General features: G+C 49.1%; 1 protein-coding gene across 2 annotated transcripts in view; it reads right to left on the bottom strand.

Moving 5' to 3' along the window:
- Fkbp5 (FKBP prolyl isomerase 5) overlaps window positions 1–24,775 on the bottom strand; it is a 105,011-nt gene that overhangs the window by 1,720 nt on the left and 78,516 nt on the right. For both annotated transcript variants that reach the window (XM_045157181.1, XM_045157180.1), the window contains 4 exons: window positions 17,465–17,621; window positions 11,087–11,177; window positions 8,440–8,523; window positions 2,632–2,817 (listed from right to left, as the gene is read on the bottom strand). In XM_045157181.1, the coding sequence (XP_045013116.1) occupies window positions 2,632–2,817; window positions 8,440–8,523; window positions 11,087–11,177; window positions 17,465–17,621 (518 nt within the window). The remainder of the gene's footprint in view (window positions 1–2,631; window positions 2,818–8,439; window positions 8,524–11,086; window positions 11,178–17,464; window positions 17,622–24,775) is intronic.

Genomic DNA, 24,775 nt, shown 5'->3' on the forward strand with positions numbered 1-24,775 from the left:
GGTGAGGACTTGCCTGTGACCGAGGCGGGCGGGGGGGGACGATGGCCCCCTCATTCCAGGGCAGCTACGGTTGCGGACGGTAAGCAGAGGGCGATCGAGAGGTGGACCACAACCTCACTCGTTTCGGCGTGAGTTCTAGAACAACCCCGCTGCAGTGTGGACACCACGTGCTCCCCTCTGAGGTCCAGTGCTGAGGGCATGGTCCACCTCCGGGGCAAGCAGGAGTGGCTGGCGGGGGTGTGACCTGCCAGGGTGACCCCACAGACAGTTCTCACTGAAGCGGGGGTGGAGAGGTGGGGCTGCCTGAGAGGAAGGCCGCTGGGGGGGTGGGTTTGTAAGCAGCGCCTTGAACCCCTTAACCGCCGAGCCAGCTCCCCAGCCTGGGGGTGTGCTTGGATCTCGTCCCTCTCCTTCCGGCTCCTGAAGGTGAAGGACTGTCCTGTCATGTCCTTCTGCCGTGGTATTCTAACCCGACACGGCGACCGAGCCGGCTGACCAGGGACTAGAACCTCGGAAACTGTGAGCCAAGTGCTCAACGCTTCCAGGTGGTTTTTGTTCTTGTTCTTCAAGGTGGGGTCTCTCTGTAACCCAGGCTGACCTGGAATTCACTATGCAGTCTCAGGGTGGCCTCGACCTCTGCCTCCCGAGTGCGGGGATTAAAGGCGGGCGCCACCACACCGGCTCCCTCCGAGCTTTTATCAGCTCCTGTCTCAGCAACAAAAAGCTAGTGGAGATGCCAGGGGTATCTGGGAGAGGGACTCTAGAGAAGGTCATTAGAATAAGTAAATGCACAAGAATGACTGAAAAAGATTTCTTTTTTCTTTCTGAGAGATGAGGAGAAGAAATTTATCATGCCAGAGAAAAAGATATATACTACAAACTAACGGAATCATGGACAACCAACTCAACGAGCAGAAATAAGCACCAATGTCTACAGCCATACCACCCTGAATGCATATGATCTTGGAAGCTAAGCAGGGTCAGGCCTGGTTAGTACTTGAATGGGAGACATCAGCACCAGTGAACACTTTCATGTGCACACAGATAAAGATGCTTAAGGGCGCCAGGCATGGTGGCGCACACCTTTAATCCCAGCACTCGGGAGGAGGGCGGTGAGTACCAGGACACCCTGAGATTACATATACATAGTGAGTTCTAGGTCAGCCTGGGCTAGAACAAGACCCTACCCTGAAAAAAAACCCAAACAGAAAAACCAAAACAACAACAAAAAGATGCTTAAGGTGACACCCATCAGTGGGGACAGGGTTAGCTCTGCAATAAGCAGGGTGAAGGTCATGGCGATCCACACAGGAAAAGTTAGATTTTTATCTCATAAGCAATTAATTTTAGACTAATTGTCTAATTATGTATTATGTAAGACCTCCCCCATAAAAACTTAAAAGTTTGGGGTGTTATAGGGACATAGCTCAGCAGTTAAAGTCACTTGCTTGCCCAGATGCAATTTCCCAGTACCCATGTCAAGGCAGACGTACAAGGTGGCACATGTGTCTGGAGTTCATTTGCAGCATCTTGAGATTTTGCCAGTGGCAAGAATCCCTGGAATATCCACACACTCTCTGCTTGCAAATAAAGTTTAAAACATTATTTAAATATGACATTACCACCATGCTTGACTTTTCTATTTTTAATATTTTATTTATTTATTTGAGAGAGAAAGAGAGGGAGGGAGAGAATGACTGCACCAGGGCCTCCAACCACTGAAAATGAACTCCAGACACATGTGCCACCTTGTGCATCTGGCTTACGTGGGTACTGGGAATCAAACCTGGGCCCTTAGGCTTCATAAGCAAGTGCCTTAACTGCTAAGCCATCTCTCCTGCCCATGCTTGACTTCTTATATCCATCTTTAAGATGCATCCAGTTGTTGGTTTTTCTAGGAAAAGTCTTGCTGTATCCCAGGCTGACCTGGAATTCATTATGTAGTCTTAGGCTGGCCTCAAACTCACTGTAATCCTCCTACCTCTGCCTCCTGAGTGTTGAGATTAAAGGTGTGCGCCACCACACCTGGCCAGTTGTTGGTTTTTGCCTACAGTGCAACACATACTGTTCATGAAGCTAGACACCGAAGGCATCTAAGCCAGCCCAGGCTGGGACGTACATGTATCAGGACAGCACTTACAACGACGACCCGCTGCTACGGCACCTCACCGAACAACCTAAAGGCTGGGAGGAGGAGCAGTGAGAGCTGTTGACGCTCTGTGGGGCTCCTGAGTTATTTGTGTGCACTTAGTTGTGATCTGTTTAAAATGTGTTGGCCTTGGGGTGTGGTGGTGCACGCCTTTAATCCCAGCACTCGGGAGGCAGAGGTAGGAGGATCACGTGAGTTCGAGGCCACCCTGAGACTCCATAGTGAATTCCAAGTCAGCCTGAGCTAGAGTGAGACCATGCCCTGACAAACAAAAACAAAAATAATAATAAGGAAAATGTCTTAATTCTATCAGGAGCTTAATGCCAGATTGCTCTACTAATAGTCTAGGGACCAGCGGAGGCTGGCTGTCGTCAGAAGCCTTCTGACTTCCCGCGCATCCTGAGATGCGATCCCAAACGTCAGTGACACCAGGGAGGAAGGAGGAAGCCCGGGCTTCCTGAGGCGCCCTCCGGCGGCCGCACCTTGTCACAGCACTCCACGGCTTTGGTGTACTCCCGCAGCTTCAAGTAGCACATGGCCAGGTTGAGGAAGGCGGCAAGCAGGAACGACTCCGAGGCTTTCAGCTCCTTCTCCGACAGACCGTACTCCATCTCTAGCCAGGACACTATCTTGCCGTACTGGATCACCGCCTGCATGTACTTGCCTCCCTAGGAGGGGAAGACAAAAACAAAACCAAAACCAAAAACAAAGCCAGTCAGGACGCGTGCTGCGTGTACACGGGACGGGGTGACCCCGGCTCGTGGCACGCCAGACCCGCTCCAGCTCCCTCTGCTCCCCGGCGGCGCTCTCCTGGCTCTCCAGGCTCCTGCCCACCGTAGAGGCCTTCGGCTACATTCTTTGGTGCTACCATTAATCAGCCTTGCGGTTAAGGTACTAGCCTGTGAAGCCTAAGGACCCATGTTTGATTCCCCAGAACCCACATAAGCCAGTTGCACATGGTGGCGCATGCATCTGGAGTTTGCAGTTACTAGAGGCCCTGGCATGTCCGATATACCTCCCTCCCTCTATCTCTTTAATAAATAAAAGTAAAATATTAAAGAAACCACATAAAGCTTATTACTTCTCTCTCCCTAGCCACACACACTTGAAAAAAAGTCATGTGAGGTCACAGCAAAGGGGCTGGAAAGAAGGACAAGGGGGAGAGAGTGAAAATGGATGGGTGAATCCTCACCAGTTTCAGGGGCATTTTCTCTCTTTCTGGGTCATGAGTTTCTCTGAGGATAGGCAGCATGGACTATTTTTGTTTTTCGAGGTAGGGTCTCACTTCAGCCCAGGCTGACCTGGCATTCACTCTGTAGTCCCAGAACGGCCTGGAACTCACAGCGATCCTCCTACCTCTGCTTCCCGAGTACTGGGATTAAAGGTGTGCATCACCACTATTGTATGAATATTCTGTGTTTAGCATAAAGAGACTTGCTGAGTAAATGTTAAAGCCAGAAGAATATAACTGCTCAGCCAAAGCTCATTTTATCATTTGGAGCAAAAATGTAGGTGTGGGTGGGAAATGAAGTGTCATTTCATTGAGGTTAGGCATTTCTTGTCTGCTGATTTTTTGGTCTCTTCCTCCAGCTTTAACATAATAGAGCCTTTAAAAAATTTAAGATTTTTATTCATTTATTGGACACAAACACACACACAAACACAGAACACACAGAAGGAGAGAGAATGGGTATGCTAGTGCCTGTAGCTATTGCAAATGAACCCAGACACATATACCACCATGTGCATCTGGCTTATGTCGGTCCTGGGGGATCGAACCTAGGTCCTTTCGTTTTGCAGGCAAGCTCCTTAACCATTAAGCCATCTCTCCAGCCCAGTGGAGCTTTATAAAATATTCTATTTATTTGAGAGAAAGGTAGAAAGAGGCACGGGGAGGGAGGAGGTTGGGGAAGAAAGAGAGAGAATGGGTGGGCCAAAGCATCTACCATGTGGTGCCTGGGGAATCAAACCTGGGTCCTTTGGCTTTGCAGGCAAGCACCTTAACTGCTAAGCCATCTCTCTAGCCCACAAAGCTTTTTGGATTCTCTCTCATAGATCGCTGTAGGGGAAATAACGGCCAAGACCTGGACCTAATGACTTTGGTAGGTTCTGGATAATCAGAATGATGAGAGCAAGGATGGCTAGAAAGCAAGTACAGGCTAAGTGTCTCCTCTACACTTGTAGAACATTTAAGTCTTCTTAAAAAAATAGTGGCGCATGCAGGTGTGGACGCACCGGGGCCTCTTGCTGCTGCAAACCAACACCACACACTCGTGCCACTTCATGTGCCTGGCTTATGTGAGTGGCTTGGGAACTGAGGAATCTGGGCCACGGGCTTTGCAAGCAAGCAAGCACTGTAGTCTCTGAGCGGGCCGCAGCCCCGGCCCGGCATTTGAACTGTCTTTTGTCTACTTCAGACTCGGATTCCTTCCTTCCTTTTCTTTTCTTTTTTCTTTTGGTTTTTCAAGGTAGGATCTTGCTCTGGTCCAAGGTGACCTGGAACTCACTATGCAGTCTCAGGGTGTCTTTGAACTCACAGTGATCCTCCTACCTCTGCCTTCCAAGTGCTGGGATTAAAGGTGCGTGCCACCACATTCAGCCTGTTATTATTATTATTATTATTATTTTTTGAGGTACAGTCTTGATGTAGCCAGGGCTGACCTGGAATTTACTATGTAGTCTCAGGGTGGCCTTGAACTCACAGCAATCCTCCTATCTCTGCCTTCCGAGTGCTGGGACTAAAGGCATGTACCACCAGGCCTGGCATGAGTCATTATTTATTTATTTATTTATTTTGGTTTTTCAAGGTAGGGTCTCACTCTAGCCCAGGCTGACCTGGAACTCACTAGGTAGTCTCAGGGTGGCCTTGAACTCATGGTGATCCTCCTACCTCTGCTTCCTGAGTGCTGGGATTAAAGGTGTGCACCACCACGCCCGGCTTATGAGTCATTATTTTTATAAAACACACAAATCCTAGACTCCTAGACGACTTGTGTCTAACCACGTTACTAGTATCCTGGCTCAGTAGGGGCTCTGAAAACCTAACCTGGCTTGTCTAACAGGAAGGAGTCAGTGGCTGAACATCAGCCAGCCTTAGCCATGCTTTCTTCCCAAGGAGCACAAGGGGGCGCCAGAACCCTGTACCTCAGCAGCGTCCCGGGAAAAGAAAAAGCCCTGGGCAGGTGGGACAGCGTGTAACTGTCAGCTGGGAGATGACAGCGTGTTTGTACCATGCCTGGCACAACACATTCCACACTGCTGTCTGTGCTTAACTACGTTCAGAGCCGAAAGAAGAGACCTCTTTCCTCCTTTTCTCATTCGTAGACAGAGGTTGAAATTCTCATTTCAAAGCTAAGGGCAGTAGGGCATGATGGCATATGCATTTAGTCCCAGCACTTAGGAGGCAGAGGTAGGAGGATCACCGTGAGTTCAAGGCCACCCTGAGACTACATAGTCAATTCCAGGTCATCCTGAGCTAGAGTGAGACCCTACCTTGAAAAAACAAAACAACAACAACAACAAAAAGAAGGTGTTCTCCAGTTATGTGTCGTGAATAAGCCGGAGGCTCTGATTAGCTGAGTTGTTTTTCACTTTAGAGAGAGATGGAGAAAGAACTGGCATGCCAGGGCCTCAGCCACTATAGCTGAACTCCAGATAGCTTAAGCCACCTAGTGGGCATGTGAGCGCTTGTGCTTGCCTCATCTTTGTGCATCTGGCTTACGTGGGATCTGGAGAGTCTAACATGGGTCCTTAGGCTTTGCAGGCAAGCCCCTTAACCACTGAGCCATCTCTCCAGCCCAAGCTGAGCTGTTTTATTAGACCGATCGATCTTTAGCTGAATACCCAAAGCCTTGAAACCCAGTATCTGAGATAAACACAGCCGCATGCCACTTCACAGTGGAGACACGTCCTGAGAAAGGCGCCCAGGCGGCTTTGTCACTGAGGACGGCCGGTGCTTCCTCAGCTGAGCCCGCCACACACCCAGGCGGCCTGGTCTGGTCTACTGCTCGTAGGCTGCACACCGCGCAGCATGTTTTGGGGCTGAATAGCGTTGGCAACTGTAACACAGTTGTATCTGTGCAAAACATTTAAAGATGTAGCACAATAGCAAATATTTATTTATTTTTAATTTTTTTTTTTTTTAAAGTTTGTTGAGGTAGGGTTTCACTCTAGCTTAGGCTGACCTGGAATTCCCTATGTATTCTCAGGGTGGCCTTGAACTCATAGCGATCCTCCTACCTCTGCCTCCCTAGTGCTGGGATTAAAGGTGTGCACCACCGCACCCGACCACAGTAGCAAATATTAAAACAACAACAACAAAACCCCCGATGCACCATTACCATGAATGCAACTTGAGGAGTGAAGGGGCTCTTGGAGAGTGGCTGTGTGAGAGGGAAGACCCCTGTCTTGACTGCAGACTGCAGAAGCACTTTATTTGGGCCACATTAAATTCACATATTTTTCTTCAATAATAAAACTTAGCTCACTTTAACTTTTTTACTTTATAAACTTTCAGCCAGTCTAATGAAAAAGTGGGGCACTCCAGGTTCAGTGAGAGACTCTGTCTCAGGGGAATAGGGCTGAAGGGCGGCAGAGGGCACCTGACATCTTCATGTGGCCTCCACGGTGTGTACACAGGGCACGTGCATCGGCGCACACGTACATACACAAGCACACGTACTGCACACACAGCAAGGGGATATGAAAAGAAGACACAGCCAGACTTCCGCAGCCTCCGCATGGCCTCACTGGATTAGAGCTCTATTTTGTAGCTGCTTATGGCAATACTGATAGGTAGTTAGGCAAACATTAAAGATTTATTTTGGGAGGTAGTTACTGGGAAAACCATTGTTTCCATTTAGAAGGCATAGACAATTCATTTTTTCAGTTTAAAATTATTATTAAAACAGTCTTTCCAGATGTAGTGGTGCACGTTTTTCATCCCAGCACTTGGGTGGCAGAGGTAGGAGGATCATCGTGAATTCCAGATCAGCCTGAGCTAGAGTGAGATCCTACCTCAAAAACAACAACAACCAAAAACCCAAAAACAACAATAACAAAAACACACAGTCTTGGGGCTGAAGACATGGCCCAGTGGATAAGACCTACCTAAAGAAAACAACAAAAACTATTTATTATGAAAATGGGGCTGGAGAGATCGCTTAGCAGTTAAGGCACTTGCCTGCAAAGCTAAAGGACTCAGGTTCGATTCCCCGGTACCCACATAAAGCCAGATGCAAAGGTGGTGCAAGCGTCTGGAGATCACTGGCAGTGGCTGAAGGCCCTGGCGCTCCCTCTCTCTCTTTCTCTCTTAAATAAACAAACATAATATTAAAAAAAAAAAGACAGAGAATGAAAATGCCTGATCTGCACATCGTAATCTAGATGGTAAGCTTTTACAAAAGCAGTCAAGATTTGGCTTTTCCACCCACTACTGATGGCTCAAGGGCTAGATTACCCACTTACTGTATAGCTGACGCGGAGCACACTGTGTGTGAGGAAAAACGAATAGAATAATCGTTAGCAAGTAATAAACTCATGAGAATAAGTTTCATGTAATTATTCTTTTTTGAAAATATTTATTTATTTGTTTGAGATATAGAGAGGAAAAGGGTGCCAGGCCTCCTGCCACTGCAAAGGAATGCTAGGCACATGCTCTACTTTGCGTGCCTGGCTTTTTGTGGGCAATGGAGATTAGAACCCAGGACACATCAGGCTTTTCAAGCAAGCACCTTTAACCATTGAGCCATCCCTCAAAACAAAATATTTTCTCACATTCTTTTTTCCCTAAGGTAGTGTCTCACTCTAGCCCAAGCTGGCCTCAAACTCAGGTGATCCTCCTACTTCAGGCTCCCGAGTGCCACCACACCTGACTTTTAAAAAAATATTTCATATTTATTTATTTATTTATTTGACAGAGAAAGAGGGAGAGAGAGAATGGGCACTCCAGGGCCTCCAGCCACTGCAAACAAACTCCAGACACGTGCGCCCCCTTGTGCATCTGGCTAACAGGGGTCCTGGGGAATTGAACCAAGGTCCTTTGGCTTTGCAAGCAAAATGCCTTAACCACTAAGCCATATCTCCAGCCCCAATTTTTTTCCTTTTCCATATTAACTCACTCTTTACTTACCAGTTCTTATACTGAAAATGGCAGGTTTGCAAAACTTCGGGCTTATTTTTGCGAAGAAGGGTGTTGAGAGAATTCAGAGTTGGGGAATGTCAGCACGATTTATGGACAGCGGGGAGAGTTCTTTGACACGGAAAAGATCTGCAAAGACTCACTCACACACCTTGAAGTACACAGTCCCCTTCTCCTTGACAATGGCCGCCTGCTCCAGCTTTTCTTTGGTGTCCATCTCCCAGGATTCTTTGGCCTGCGTGTAGATTTGTGGCATCGGTTAGGTGAGAACAGGAGGAAAAGCATCAGCTAAAGAAAAAACAGCAGCTACCTCTAGAAAGTGCCTCGAATCCAAACACACCGGTGGGTACAAACGTGCACCACAGCCAGGCCAGGATGGTTAGAGCTCGTGGTAGCAAGATAACTGAGCTGAGCTCCGTGAAGGAGTCGCCTATCGTGATATAGCAAGGCCCGACTTCCCTGCTGAACACCTTCCCACCAAGCTGCTATTATCAGGTCACCAAGCTGTTTTTCCCAAGCCTCAGTGTTTCAACTATAAAATGGGAATAGTAAGGTAGGCGTGGTGGCCCACACCTTTAATCCCAGCACTTGGGAGGCAGAGGTAGGAGGATCACTGTGAGTTCGAGGACAGCCTGGAAATACAGAGTGAGTTCCATGTCAGCCTGGGCTAAAGTGAGACCCTATCTCGAAATAAAAAGTAAGTAAATAAATAAACTGATTAATTTTAAAAAGGGGAGGGCACTCGTTCTTGTAGTCCAGGTCAGACGGCTGTCTCTTCACTTAGTGAGGCCCACGCTTCCCAGCCGTAGATACAGGACTGTCATCACCTGCCAGTTTGTGTTATGAGTGTCTGTGCTCTCCACCACAGAGACGAACCCAGAAGCAACTGTGCGTTCTCTGTGAACAGCTGGGCCACAGTCAGTGGCAGAGCACTTGCCTGGCCATGCACAAGGCCCTGGGTTCGATCTCCAGCACTGAAAAGACACTTTGCCTGAACAGCGAGATTGAAGATCATAAAAATCAACAAGATAATTGGGGGAGGGGGCTTTCGGGGGAAACTGGTAACAGGCGTGGTCAGCACTGTATTGTTACGGATAAAGTTTCAGTGGGTAACTGAAAAATTCTCTCTATTCCAAAGACAATTCGTGTGTGCTCCTGGTGTCATGGCCGTCCCCTCCCCCACTTCAGGGACTGATGACGGAGATCCCCAGTCTCGGAACACCCACGTCAGTGTGGATAATGCAGCCAGATTCTTTAGAAGTCTTTCTTTTGGGGATCTGTGACATGGGTGCACCATGTGGCCCTGGCTGGTCTGTTACTGGTGATCCTTCTGCCTCAGCCGCCTGAGGGCTGGGATTACAGCTTCTGACGGCATCGGACGGGTGAGCGCGCAGGCCCGATGCAGGCTCGCTGTGGTGCGTCACAGTGCCAGGGCTTAAAAAGCTTGGGAGGGAAATTAAAAAAACAAAAAAGCTTGGGAGGGAAGGTTACAGTGTGCTCCTCTGTCTTATAAAAACGAACAAAGGAATGTTAAAGTTCTAAATAACCAGGTGCTAAAATCCTTCTCTCTTTCGAGGTAGGGTCTTGCTCTAGCCTAAACTGATCTGGAATTAACTACGTAGTCTCAGGCTGGCCTTGAACTCACAGTGAATCTTGTACCTTGGCCTCCCGAGTGTTGGGATTAAGGGTGTGTGCTCCCACACCCCGCGTCTTTTCTGTGTTTTAATGATGAAGCACACAAAAAGAGAAAGGACCAGCACTGAGCTAGCAGGCCTTCAAAACAGGATACCCCACAATAAGCGATGGGATGGGAAGAGTGTGTGCTTTGGGGGACACGAAGTGGGAAGAATCTCCAAGTTTTTAGCCCACAGTTATAGGCTCATGAGGCAACAATTAATTCCCTTTTGAAGCCTCATAACATTTCCATTAATATACAGAACATGGAGGTTTGAATTAAGCTGGGCATGATGGCACATGCTTTTAATCCCAGCATTCAAGAGACAGAGGTAGGAGGATTGCTGAGTTCAAGGCCAGCCTGGGATTACAGAATGAATTCCAGGCCAGTATGGGCTAGGGTGAGACTCTGCTTCAAAAATAAAATTCAATTAATTAAAAAGGCAGTCCCTGAGATACTGCTGGATCTGGGGACACAGGAACATAGACGGGGATGACGGCTCACCTAGCTGAGGCAGATGCTGTGTGTCGCCTCCGGAGGGAGCCCCGAGCTGGAAGCATGTGCATTTCTGCAGCCCAAGCCAGTGGGCGAGTCCCCTCCCCTCTACATTTGGAGCAGGTACACAAAACAACCTAGGGGCAGCGGGTGTCTTTCGGTTGTCTCTGGTCACGCAGACGGCTGGCACCGAGGCCTGGCTGTTGGGATCACAACTTGGAGCCACACGTGACACCGCCCGTGGAGGGTACGCGCCGCTCAGCACTGCAAGCCGGGCCCACTCCCCAAGGAGCTTGCTTGGCAGTGCGGGAACCTTTTTTGTCCTCGACCCGGGGGGTGGGGGGGGAGGGGGAGAAGCCCAAAAAGAACAAGTCTAAGAACAAGTCTTGGATTCTACCCAAAAAGGGGGGAAAAAGCTGACACATAGTAACAAAATAGGAACAGGGAGCTCCCTGCTCCTGTCAGCTGGGTCTGTCAGCCCCAGGGGCAGCGCAAGCGGGCGAGAGAGCCCCGGGGGAGCAGCAGGCCAGGACGGGGCGCCGCTCATCGACAGCGCCTAGTCGCTCAGTGACAGGAGGTGGGCGGAGAGCACACTACCACGGGTTTAGAGAAGTTGGCATTTTCTCACCTTTTCGAAGCTCTTAAGTGTAACTTCATACATAAGCTCTGCATTAGGCTCAATGCCAAATTTAGGCTTCCCTGCCTCTCCAAAACCATATCTGCAACGGAGAGTAAAAAATAACACTTTAAAAGAATTGGTGAACTTCCAGGTGCTTCCTTCGGGGTTTTGAGGTGTTCTATTAGCACAGAGCTGTCATCTGCAGGGTACACACGGCAGAGACCCCGAAGACACACCGACGTCGATCAGTCGATAAATACAGGGCCCGCTTTCATGGCTACGTTCTCTTAGACACGGGGCTAGCCAGATGAGGTTTTCTCTCCCCTCCTTGGCACACACATGGAATGCGTGAACACCTATGCTACTTGGGCAGTGGTTTAGTGTGGTTTTGCATGCCACAGAATGCCATGGCCCTTCCCTCTGCAGGGTCTTACCCCTAATTCTACTGTGGGCTACCGGGACAGGAGGAAACACAGCCCCGGCCATCTTTGCCTGGTGCCGCTGTTTCGGTATGCTTGTCTACAGATCTACCTCCACCCAGATAAACAGAGGCAGGGGAGCTCATTCATTATGAAAGAGAAATGTCCCCGTAGATCTGTGTAAGATCTTAAGGCACAGTAAGACACATAGCGTAACAAACATATATTCAAAACACTTCATCTGGAGGCTCACAGGCTCGAACCTCTGTGTTTATCTTGTTGTACAAAGCAAGACCCTTTAACCCCAAATTACTGAGTTAAAAAACAAAAAGGTTTGTTTTGGGACAGGGTCTCCCAGGCTGGCCTCATATTTGTAGAAATCTTCCTGCCTCTGTCTCCTAGTGCTGGGATTACAGGACTACACCAACACACCCAGCTTTATGAACTTGTTTTTGGGGCCATTTTGTACCTTTTTTCTTTTTTTTCCTCAAGGTAGGGTCTCACTCTAGCCCAGGCTGGCCTGGAGCTCACTCTGAAGTTCTAAACTGGTCTCGAACTCTCGGTGATCCTCCTACCTCTGCCTCCTGAGTGCTGGGATCAAAGGTGTGCGGCACCACGCTCCACTCCCACTGCGTATCCTTAACAATGAAATGTATTCGAGAAGCATGCATGTGGTAGAAGGGAAGTGCTGTGCCAATCTGTCTAATGATGAGTCCCTGGTATTTGGAACAGCAGTGAGGTGTTCACTAGGACACACTCTGCTTCCATCTTATCAGCCAAACTGCCCTTGAGCATATGAAACTTTCAGGCCATGGTCTGAAAGATGTCAAAACCGGGTTAAGGATAACACCTCCCATGTTCTCTGAGGCAAAGGGACTAGAAGAATACACATCTCACGTCACTTGTGTGCTGCCTTCTCTAACTTCCTGAACTTTCCAGAGAAGAATGCTTACTCACTTGCCTCCATGGTTACATAAGCCACTGAGAAACCGGGGTGGACACACACACACACACACACACACACACACACACATACACACACAGGTAAGAACGGAGCTCAGTGCTTTAGTGGCAGAGAAAGGGTATATTCAGTAGAGGGCTCAAGAAGGATGTAATTTCAAGGGGCAAATTTGAGAAAATGAGCTCTCAGACCTGCCTGTATGCTGTTTTGTTCCTGCCACCTGGCCCGGACGACCATCCACCTGCAGAAGGGAGTCGGTGGGGGCACGTCACAGGCAATGCCAGCTGGAGCGTGCTACGATCGGCAGGACCAGGTCAGGAGGGGGAATGCAGTGGAGGAGCTGGCACTGGCCTCAGAACAGTGGCTCTTAAGTTGGGCGGATCTAACCTTCCTCTGCCAGGGTGATATTCAGCAATGACTAGAGACATTCTGGGCTGTCACAGCTACAGGGACACCACTGGCTTCAGGTAGGAAGAGAATACAAGGACATCCTTCATGGCACAGGACAGTCGCTGATAACCAAGAATTACCCAGCCCCAAAATGTCAATAGGTCTGAGGAGGACAAAAATTGGCCTGAGGGACCATGGCAGTGGTAGGAAGTGTGAGCACTGGTTCTCAGGGGCTCACATGTGGTCATGACTGGGGTGAGGAGTGTGAGGACTGGTTCTCAGGGGCTCACATGTGGTCATGACTGGGGTGAGGAGTGTGAGGACTGGTTCTCAGGGGCTCACATGTGGTCATGACTGGGGTGAGGAGTGTGAGGTCTGGTTCTCAGGGGCTCACATGTGGTCATGACTGGGGTGAGGAGTGTGAGGACTGGTTCTCAGGGGCTCACATGTGGTCATGACTGGGGTGAGGAGTGTGAGGACTGGTTCTCAGGGGCTCACATGTGGTCATGACTGGGGTGGGGAGTGTGAGGACTGGTTCTCAGGGGCTCACATGTGATCATGACTGGGGTGAGGAGTGTGAGGACTGGTTCTCAGGGACTCACATGTGGTCATGACTGGGGTGAGGAGTGTGAGGACTGGTTCTCAGGGGCTCACATGTGATCATGACTGGGGTGAGGAGTGTGAGGACTGGTTCTCAGGGACTCACATGTGGTCATGACTGGGGTGAGGAGTGTGAGGACTGGTTCTCAGGGGCTCACATGTGGTCATGAGTGGGGTGAGGAGTGTGAGGACTGGTTCTCAGGGGCTCACATGTGATCATGACTGGGGTGAGGAGTGTGAGGATTGGTTCTCAGGGGCTCACAAGTGGTCATGACTGGGGTGGGGAGTGTGAGGACTGGTTCTCAGGGGCTCACATGTGGTCATGACTGGGGTGAGGAGTGTGAGGACTGGTTCTCAGGGGCTCACATGTGATCATGACTGGGGTGGGGACTGTGAGGACTGGTTCTCAGGGGCTCACATGTGGTCATGAGTGGGGTGAGGAGTGTGAGGACTGGTTCTCAGGGGCTCACATGTGATCATGACTGGGGTGAGGAGTGTGAGGACTGGTTCTCAGGGGCTCACATGTGGTCATGAGTGGGGTGAGGAGTGTGAGGACTGGTTCTCAGGGGCTCACATGTGATCATGACTGGGGTGAGGAGTGTGAGGATTGGTTCTCAGGGGCTCACATGTGGTCATGACTGTGGTGAGGAGTGTGAGGACTGGTTCTCAGGGGCTCACATGTGGTCATGACTGTGGTGAGGAGTGTGAGGACTGGTTCTAAGGGGCTCACATGTGGTTCATGACTGGGTTGGGGAGTGTGAGGATTGTTTCTAAGGTGCTCACATGCATTCCGGACTGGGGTGGAGAATGTGAGGACTTGGCTTTTTGATGGGCTAGTGAGCATGGCTCTCATCAGTGGATAAGGGAGGAATAACCAGGATCACTTTCACCATCAATCCTGGGTTAAAACAAAGCAATTCTGTAGGACATAGGTGGACATACTATCATGGGGAGACATGAGCTCATACTAATCTCTTCTGGGAACAGCTATCCTCCCATGTTATTCAGAAACTTCTCTGACTGAAGCTGGATCAGCCTGGGCAAAGAAGGGCTTGGAGCACACAACTCACCTGACTGAACAATAAAACATCTGCAACAGAATTACAGGATCTAACTGAAAGATAAACTGGGCTACAGTAGCAGGAGGAGCTGAGCATCAATGCCTTCACTCAACAGTTGCCCACTGAGAGTGACGATGATGACCAGTGAGCAGCAGCCTACAATGACAGGTTCTGACCAACTGCCCCTTTTCACAGGTGAGGAAACTGAGGCTCAGAAGTGCTTCCTGACAAGTCACACAGAGGCTGTGGCAAAGCTGGGGTTTACATTCAGACCCTGTGTGGCATGAGAAAAACTATTCATTTTTTTGACCCATACTCTCTCATAATTAGACTGCCTTTGGCATCCTGTCATTTTATCTGGGATTGTTGCAGCCGAGACGCACAATGAAAAGGAGAAAGAAAAAGCTAAACTATCCACAGTTAGCCTAAAAACAAAAAAGATTAATCAATTACAGCATTTTAAATTATATACTGGGAAGATACTGTCCCAGTGAAAAGAGAGAATTGGGATTTTTGGGAGTATTTTATGAAATCCTTAGTATGAAAAGGTTCTGCTTCTGACCCTATCAACGCCAGACAGCGTGTGCCTTGCAAGTTTTATGGAGGATGAAATGCAGATGACACTCTAAGGATAAATTTCCATCAGCCATCTTATAGCAAGGCCCAGATGCACCACTCCATGGTGAGTGGGAGATAGACGGTAGTGCACGCACGCAGGCCGTCCTTGAGTCTAGGGATTCCCTGCCTGCACGTACGCAGCACATACACTGCGGGGAGGGCGGTATCACGTACCAGAATGCACTCTGCAGAACTCAACATCCCACCCAACACCTCCAGTAGAAAAGGATGGTTCCTTTCTAACTATGCTAATTCATACCCCAAAACATGGTAAAAATCATGAAAATCTGTTGACCACTTCTATGCCTGAAAAGTCTCCCTTATGTTAAGTCACGATTTTATTTTTCTGTGGTCTAGGGGTAAGAAGGAAGAGAAAAGTCAGCCATTGCAAAAGCTGTTAACAGCTAATATGCTGAGCCTGAGCTGTGTGGGCAGCCGGCAGAGTGTTCCGCTGCCGTTAGTCCATTTCGGCCTTTATGGCTTTGTGAGGCGAACACTGTTAACCGTTTCCAGAGGGGAAGTTAAGTGAGGCTGAGGGAGTTAAGCGAGCTTCAGGGAGCAGGTTTAGTCACTAATGAGGTAGCAGTGTGAAACCTGCAAGGAACTACTTGCACTAATAGATATAAAAGCTATTTCTGTGTCTCTTCGGTATTACTTTGTGACATATGCCGCACAGCTGTCTTATCAGCTGGGTTAAAGTAGATGGCACCGGGGGCTGGAGAGATGGCCGAGCGGTTAAGCGCTTGCCTGTGAAGCCTAAGGACCCCGGTTCCCCAGGTCCCACGTTAGCCAGATGCACAAGGGGGCGCACACGTCTAGAGTTCGTTTGCAGAAGCTGGAAGCCCTGGCGCGCCCATTCTCTCTCTCTCCCTCTATCTGTCTTTCTCTCTGTGTCTGTCACTCTCAAATAAATAAATAAATAATTTTTTAAAAATCTAAAAATAAATAAATAAAGAATAAATAAGCATTAGTAACTTATTAAGAATAAAAAATAGGGCTGGAGAGATGGCTTAGCGGTTAAGCGCTTGCCTGTGAAGCCTAAGGACCGTGGTTCTTCAAGGCTCGATTCCCCAGGACCCACATAAGCCAGATGCACAAGGGGGCGCACGCGTCTGGAGTTCATTTGCAATGGCTGGAGGCCTTGATGCGCCCATTCTCTCTCTCTCTCTCTACCTGTTGCTCTCAAATACATTAAAAAAAAAAAATAGATGGAACCATTTCACTGGACATCACATGCTCCTCATGTTTACATAACTTAGTCTCCAGGAGCTACAACACGAGAGGAACATTAGACACGTGTGTCCCTCCATGAAGTTAGAGCTTGTATAATTTTGGAGTGTTGGAGTCAAGCTAAGTAGAGGTTACTGGATAAAGAGACGGGCTTCTCTGTGAGTGAGCAGGAAGCTCTGTGGAGAAAGAGCGAGCATGGCTTTGAGCTCCGGTGCAGAGGGGGGCTCCCACTGCGGAAAGCGGGCAGAGGAAGATGGCATCAGACAGAAGGGGCCTTGGTGAAGGCTCCGAGGCGTTTGGGAGGAGGTAAGAGAGAAGTGATGTGGCTAACCCACCACTGGAGACACGACCACGGCTCAAGCACTGGGCCATGTCACTGCATCGCCTCAGAGGTAAAGCGAAGGCAGAAGATGGTACGAAAGGCACAATGTTATCGGCTGGCAAAGCCGGGCCCACCGGGAGCCCGAGCGAGGCCAGCGCGGGACAAGCAGGAGCCCTTCCACGCAGACAACAGCACGCACACAGGCTGCTTTCTCTCAGGGGTCCATTTCTAAGATAGAAGGGTTGGGCTTATGGTGTAATTTTAGATCGAAAAGTAATGCCAAACATGTTTTTCTCAAGAAACTGTCAGTGTTGGATAGTTCTAAGCCTGGAAGTGCTAATGGATATCCTTATGATGGGAAAAATTTAGGCAAAAATGAGTCATCTCCGTTGCTTTTAGATTCAGGAAGCACAAGGGTTGTTTTTTTTTTTTTTTGCTTCTTCGGGGACTCTGTATGAGAACGTGCGGCACAAATGCAGCGGTAGTAAATCATCCCCGCGCTGCTTCCACGATCGCCCACACGTCCTCCTGCTGAACGCAGGGGGGCGAGGGGGGCGCGAGCCCGCGTGGCAGAGCCGCGGCCTGGTGGGGCCAGCGCAGCCAGCAGAGCAGCCGGGCTCCGTCCTCCACCTCCGCTCTGGGCTAGCGCGGCTCACCGACCACGAGCCACGCACTGAGGCATCTCCCCGGGCACCCGCCGCACCCGCGCCCCAGCGCTGCATGGACGAGCAGGCGCGGCCTTGCTCCCCACGCAGCCCCCTGGGACCGACGCTGGGCGCTGCTCACCGGGGGCCGAGGTGCAGGAGGCACTGCTCTTCCCGCTGCATCTTCTGCAGGGCTTTGTCTATGCCGATGGGGATGTCGTGGTCCTCGCCCTCGCCGACGACGAACACCACGTCTCTGCAGTCAAACGTCCTTCCCCCGCAGCAGCCTTCCAGGTGGACTGAGGGCGAGGAGACAGGACGGTCACCACACTGCTCCTTGGGGTGGACTCATGGGCCGAGGGGGCCAACAGCGAGGCACATCCCCTGGCCGTGCGCATTGTCATGAGACACATGCCGTGTCTTCTCGAAGCCTTGCCCACCTGGTCTGAAAGTCTAGGAGCAGACACATTTCTTTCTACTCTACGTTTCGTGTGTAATTTCTTTCTTTCTTTCTTTTTTTAAAGATCTCACTCTAGTCCAGGCTGACTTGGAATTCACTCTGTACTCTCAGGGTGGCCTCGAACTCATGGTGATCCTCCTACCTCTGCCTCCTGAGCGCTGGGATTAAAGGTGTGCGCCACCACACCCGGCTAATTTCTCTTTCATAAGAAAATTACTTTCTACTTTTGTAATACAATGGCCTATGTTCAAATCTAGTAATTTCATAAAACACTTCAAGTCTATTCTAGATGGCCTATAGACAAATTATTTTTCAAATACAAACTCCATTCTAATTTACTTTGCTTTCAAACTATGTAACTTCCAAAGTCTCTTGCAAGCTCTAAAATTCTATGATTCTGTGACCCAGAAATATAAAACTCTCAATATTGAGCAGAAACCAGCTTCAAAGCTACTTTCTGTGGTTAATGATTTGATCAGATCACCTTCAGCCCGGGCCCAGGCAATGAAAAACTCTGAAGAGTAAACACAGCGAAGCTATAGACACCAGGGCCTCCACGTCACTAGGTCTTCACGGTGCAAAGCGCCTTCCCTGCCTCCCTAGGCTCCACAGCTCATGGTCGGCTCCCGTTGCCCACACAGGATGGCCTAGGAAGTTGGGGTCAACCTCTGCTCCTGAGTCATTTCTCTGAACAAGGCTAAGGTTAGACCGGCTCCCAGCATGTAAGTGGGGATGGCACCTGTTTTATGACCCATACTCCTACATGCAGAACAGGCCCTCTGCTTTGTCCTTACTCTCAGAACATTCTAGAAAAACTAACACAACCAACTTGCAACAGGTTGAAAGTGCAAGTATATTGGAAGCTGGAGGTTGTTCAGTACGTGGCAAGAAGCAAGTGGGTTCAGTCATACCGAGTCCCACCACCAGCCTCTTCTAATTTGTGAAAACAAACTCAATCTTGTTTTCAAATATGTATACCTTAGAGGTTCTGGGAGGGAGTTACTACAGTACTTTTCTGGAGTAAAAGGTAATATTTCTAAAGGCATTAAGAGTGCTTAGAGAAGTTTATGTGCCTAATCTGGGCCTGGTGGTTCAGGTCTATAATCCCAGATACTTGGGAGCTGAGACAGGAGGAGTACAAGTTCAATGCCTGACTGGGAAACTTAGACCGTGTCTCAAAGTAATAATAATAATGATGATGATGATGATAATAATGGGGCTGGAGAGATGGCTTAGTGGTTAAGGAGCTTGCCTATGAAACCTAAGGGCCCAGGTTCAATTCCTCAGTACCCACATAAAGCCAGATGCAAAGGTGGTGCACACATCTGGAGTTCCTCTGCAGTGGATCGAGGCCCTGGTGCAGCTATGCATTCTCCCTCTCTCAAATAAATAAAGAATATATTTCAGCAAAAAAAAAAACCCAAAATAAAAGATAACAAGAGGGCTGAACATATAACTCAGTGGCAGAGTGCTTGCCCAGTTTACACAAAGGCCAAGGTTCAATGCCCTGTGCCTCAAAATAAATAAATAACTAGGCCAGGCATGTGGCACATGCCTTTAATCCCAGCACTCGGGAGGCAGAGGTAGGAGGGTTTCTGTGAGTTCAAGGCCTCCCTGAGACTACACAGTGAATTCCAGGTCAGCCTGGGCTAGAGTGAGACCCTCCCTAAAAAAAAAAAAATAAATGAATGAATGAATGAATAAATAACTAGAAGCTTGTGTGTACCTAAACCAAGAAGTTAACTTAGACTAATGATGGTTCTGTTCATGAAAAAGATCTGCTGAGCAAAGGGAGTCTCAGCCCAGGTGTTGTGCAACGTCCTCAGTGATGAGATTTATTACCCTAGTCGCTCACAACCTAACAGATTTTTTTTTCCTTTTGGTATGAGGTTTATTGTTCGAAGTATCATCTTCCTCCCTCACGCAGAGAACATTCAGTAGGGAGGAAATTATCAGTACATTTGTTGTGGCTTTTGGTTGATTGAGTCTGAATGTGTTTTCAAAACAGGAAATCCAGAGACTCTGCCGAGGATTCCTGACTGTGTGTCCATTTCCTAGACGGGCCTTCAGCTTGTGAGTGCTTGAGATCACAGCAAGTGATTTCAGGAGCTCTCTTTACGTGTGACCGCCATCGCGGTTTGTGCAGGAGTGTGTGTGGAGGATGGCTACAAGTAAAGAAGCGGGGAAAGAGAAATGCAGTAAGCAGACGAAACAGAAAAAAAGTTAAATCATAACGAAACCATAATGAAGAAAGCAGACATCGACGGCGGAGACTCTGCGAGAGCGAATGACCCTCTCACAGGAAGGTGGGCGCGTGTCACAGCCCTGATGCACTGACTAGTCGTTTCTACCTGGTGAGCCTCGTTCTCCAAGAGCAGACCGCGCGAGTGCTCTCTACGGTGCTTCCCATCTCAGACATGTGTGCGCGCGCGCGCGCGCACACACACACACACACACACACACACACGCTGGCGTGCATGTAGTACTGATGAAACCCGCAACGTCAGAGCAGGAGGCACTGCAGCCACAGGGTGAATACGACCCATTGATTCTCTGCGTCTATAAGAAAGGCTATCCCTAGAGGTGACTTAACTGGTTTCCAAACTCCAGCGGGCACTTCCACCACCAGGGAAGCCGGCGCCGGCCCCTCCACGGGAGAGGCAGAGGCGACTGGCTCCTGGGAAGGCAGTCGGCTTGTTTAGCACTGTCTCAACAATTGCTACCAAAGGAAACCATAGAGGCTCTGGCTGTGGAAGACCTGTGGTTGCTTCTGATCGTGTATCTTAGTGCAAATCCTCATTTAATAAATATTTAATAATAACCATTGTGACTCACTGGGGAGCGCAGCCGCTGGGGCTCAAGAGGTCTGTGGCTGATCTCAGCCAGCATGATTTACGGGAAGTGAATAATCTATGACGTGCCCAAAGTGAGTAAAAGTGCATACAGGATGCTTCTACTTAGGACTTTTTTTGGTAGAGAAAGAAATAAACAAGTTAAAAAGAGACAGCATTTTCTCTTGACTTCAAGTCCATGTAACTTAAAGGGGGGTGGGGTGGGAAGGACGCCAACAAACCCCCAAAAGTCAGACCAATGTTACCCAAGCTTAGCTGCGCAATCCCAGTGTAACCACATCAAGTGAGCCCCGTCCCCTGCGAAACATCATTTAAGCTGGAGCGTTGGCTTACTGCTCTCTTCCTGCCCTAGAGCAATTCTGTTTTGAGCACAGAACACCCTGTTCTGAATGTGGCTGGCACATGAACTCGATGTGCTGACAGCAATTTGTACTCCGATTAAAATAGGGGGAGAAAGGAAAGAGTGCACAGCAGCAACAAGAACTGGAATTCAAGAACCCTCAAACTGTATCATCTGTATTTTAGGAAGCAAAACCAAAAAAAAAAAGAGGCTGCATAACTTTAAAAAAAAGTGCTATAAATGCTCAGCTTAAAGACATTAGCTTTGGTAAGTCTGTTTTTCCTTTTGCTAATTATAGTAGCTGGTGTCTGATAGCTTTGCACTCATTCCCCAAACAATTACTGGGTCATGGGGATCTGAATGGGAATGTTGTAATGGCAATACTACTAGAAAAGACTGGTCATCTGGTCACAGAAAACCAGGTTGCGACAGGTCATTCCCACTCGGCAAAGGTTTCTCTGCTGCCTGATTCACGTGAAACGGGCGTCTCTGAGTCTCCTGTCTCACAGGGCAGGCCATGCAAGCGAGCAGGACCTTAGCAATTCCTTGACGAGGCAAGCGGAGCTAGAGGGGCCTTCATCACCAAAACCAAAACCAAACCTAAATATACCATATTTTTTTTTTAAAAAAGGAACTCAGGGGCTAAGAGGTGTAGCTCACTAGTAGGACACTTTAGCTAGCATGCTCAAAAATAAGTTAAATACCAATGACGCACTAAGTTAAAGCTTTCATATACGCCAGCGTTCGCTCGTTCCCACACCAGGGCGGCTGCCGTGCGAGAGGACTATATGAAATATTAAATGTGGACGCAGAGGTGAACATGGTGAATGTCAGTGAGATTATGTTCCCGCAGTTAGTGTTTAGAGCCCTGTATAAGAAAACATTTAGTGACTCCACACAGCTGTCAAAGTTGGAGTAAAATTCCTGGCAGGCCAAACTAATGTCCTACACTTCTTTTGTATATCACTGCCCAGCACACAGTTCAGGACCAGAAAACATTTACTTAATGACTAATCTCAAACAGGGATTTAAGGAAGGGTGGTAATTTTCAATAACTTATAGGAATTTTTCTTTTTAAATCTGTTTTCCAGTGCTTAAATTAAAAAAAAAATTATTTGAAAGCATGGCAGGGGTTGCTGGGGGAGGGAGGGAGGGAGAGAGAGAGAGGGAGGGAGAGAGGGAGAGGGAGAGGGAGAGGGAGAGAGAGGGAGAGGGAGAGGGAGAGGGAGAGAGAGAGGGAGAGAGGGAGAGAGAGAGGGAGAGAGGGAGAGAGAGAGGGAGGGAGAGAGAGGGAGAGGGAGAGAGAGAGGGAGAGGGAGAGGGAGAGGGAGAGAGAGGGAGAGGGAGAGGGAGAGAGAGGGAGAGGGAGAGGGAGAGGGAGAGGGAGAGAGGGAGAGAGGGAGAGGGAGAGAGGAAGAGAGAGAGAGAGAGGGAGAGGGAGAGGGAGAGAGGGAGAGATTGGGCACACCAGGGCTTCCAGCCACTGCAAATGAACTCCAGATGCATGCGCCACTTTGTGCATCTGGCTTTACCTGGGTACTGGGGAATCGAACCCAAGACCCCCTTCAACAATGTTCCCTGTTTTGCAGGGCGTGAGAAAAGATGTCTCATTTTGTGATGAGCTCCCAACAGCCTCTTATTCTCAGCACCTTGATGAATTTTGAGTCTCATTATCTACTGCCTTTTCCAAAGAGAAGCTTCTGTCCGTCCGGTGGTGACAGCAGCACGAACATTACTTCTGCCGCCGCCTCCACAGCGCTGCCTGCCCGGCGGGGACGGACGTGTCTCCTCAGCGCTGAGCACTCACGGACACTCCTCTTCACCCTCACTAGGCCTGGGTCTCCCTGTGTTACTGCCACCTGCATGCCCAGCTGTTCACACGGTGGCCTAAGGAGTCACACTTGGCAGTCTCTGGCCCAAGAGGCCCTTATGCTTAAGTGGCAAGTGCTCTTAACCTTGGAGCCGTTTTCCCAGCCCCTTCCCTTGTTCGCGTGTGTGCGGCGTGTGTGTGCCCACGCAGCGCCCCATGTGCTTGCCGGCAATGGGATGTGCTTGTGAGCTGAGTGTGGGTGCCCTGATCTTCTCTTCTTCGGACCATTCTTATCATTTTCCCCCTTCCTTTTTCTTTCCTCTTCTTTTTCAAGGCAGGGTCTCACTCTAGCCCAGGCTGACCTGGAATTCACTACGTAGTCTCAAGGTGGCCTCTAACTCACGGCGATCCTCCTACTTATGCCTCCCAAGTGCTGAGCTTAAAGGCGTGTGCCACCACACCCGGCTCTGCCCATTCTTATTTGAGCCAGAGTCTCTTACTGATTGCCAAGCTTGCCATTCTTTTTAAAAATCTTTGTTTATTTGTAAGGAGAGAATGAATGAATGAATATGAATGGGCACACCAGGACCTCTTGCTGCAGCAGATGAACTCCAGGTGCAAGGAGCGCTTTGTGCACTGGCTTTAGGTGGGGAGTGGGGAACTAACTGAGTTCAGGCTGCAGGCTTTACAAGCAAGTGCCTTGAAGTGCCGAGCCACCTCGCCAGTCCCATTGTTTGGACATACTATAAAGGAAGGATTCAGATGATCAAATGATTAGTTACCTGGCGCTATTGTGCTAAGTAGTTAAATACGCAATCACGACTGACCTTTTCCCAGCAGAGTGCGGTGCCTACGAGGAATGTAAGTATTCACTAATCACTTACGGTGCGCTGAACACGGGGCACACAGGAAGTTGAGGACACTTCGCCATCCTGCTGATTCACGGGAAAGATTCCCTCAGGGACAGGACCTTCAGCAGTATTTACTATTGTGGAGAGCTCTCCACCCCAGTGATCCTTCAAGTTCTCACCCTCCAGTGAAGTCCTGGCACCTGAAGTCTCCAGGGCCCACCCTGCTGGGTTCTGGGCAAGGGCCTGAGCTCTGGGGCAAAGTCACAAGCAGTGAGATCCTGGGGAGCTAGAACCACTGGGCAGTTAAAAAACAAACAAACAAACACTGGCATCTACAGGTCTGTCTTCTGAGACTTTAATTTGCAGGTCGGATTTTTAAAAGCTCCCAGATAATCTTCCTTGGGCTTCAGGGGAGAAATTTCCTCCTGCAGTGCAGGCTCCCTGGGCTGTGGTCCCGCATTGTTTACAACAACCCTGCGATTGCCCCATAGCCGGTTCGGGCTCCCCAGCACCAGTGACCGTGAGCTTGGAGTTCTGCCCGGGTTTGCTGAGGAGAACGGCATGTGCCTCCACAGAGGTCTCCACACCTGTTTGTGGTTGGGTTTGCCAAAGCTAGTTTCTGTCAGTTCAGTTCTAGCTATATATTCCAGAGATTTTCTGACCCACTTTTTAAAATTTTTATTTATTTAGCGCAAGCAGAAAGAGAGAAGAGAGGCAGACAGAGAGAGAATGGGCGTGCTAGGGCCTCTAGCCACTGCAAACAAACTCCAGACACATGTGCCCCTTATGCATCTGGCTTACATGGGTCCTGGAGAATTGAACCTGAGTCCTTTGGCTTCACAGGTAAACACCTTAACTGCTAAGCCATCTCTCCAGCCCCCATTTTTTTTTTTTAAGTTTAAATAGATTTTACTAGGTTATAGCTAGAACTTAAGGGAAGGAAGGAAAGCAGAGCTCTTGTCCACGTTCCTTCTGGAAATGAAGAAGGCCACCTAGAGATCCTGATTGGGATCTAGGTTCTGGATGGGCCAGAAATGACCAGCCCTGATTCCAGGTTCTGAGCAGGTTATCAGGTTTAGATCCACTTCTCATGTTCTGCCATTTTCCAGCAACCGTTACTGAATCTTTCCTCTGTTTTGA

This window comes from Jaculus jaculus, chromosome 8 (genome assembly GCF_020740685.1).
Source record: "Jaculus jaculus isolate mJacJac1 chromosome 8, mJacJac1.mat.Y.cur, whole genome shotgun sequence".
NCBI classification, from domain to species: domain Eukaryota; kingdom Metazoa; phylum Chordata; class Mammalia; order Rodentia; family Dipodidae; genus Jaculus; species Jaculus jaculus.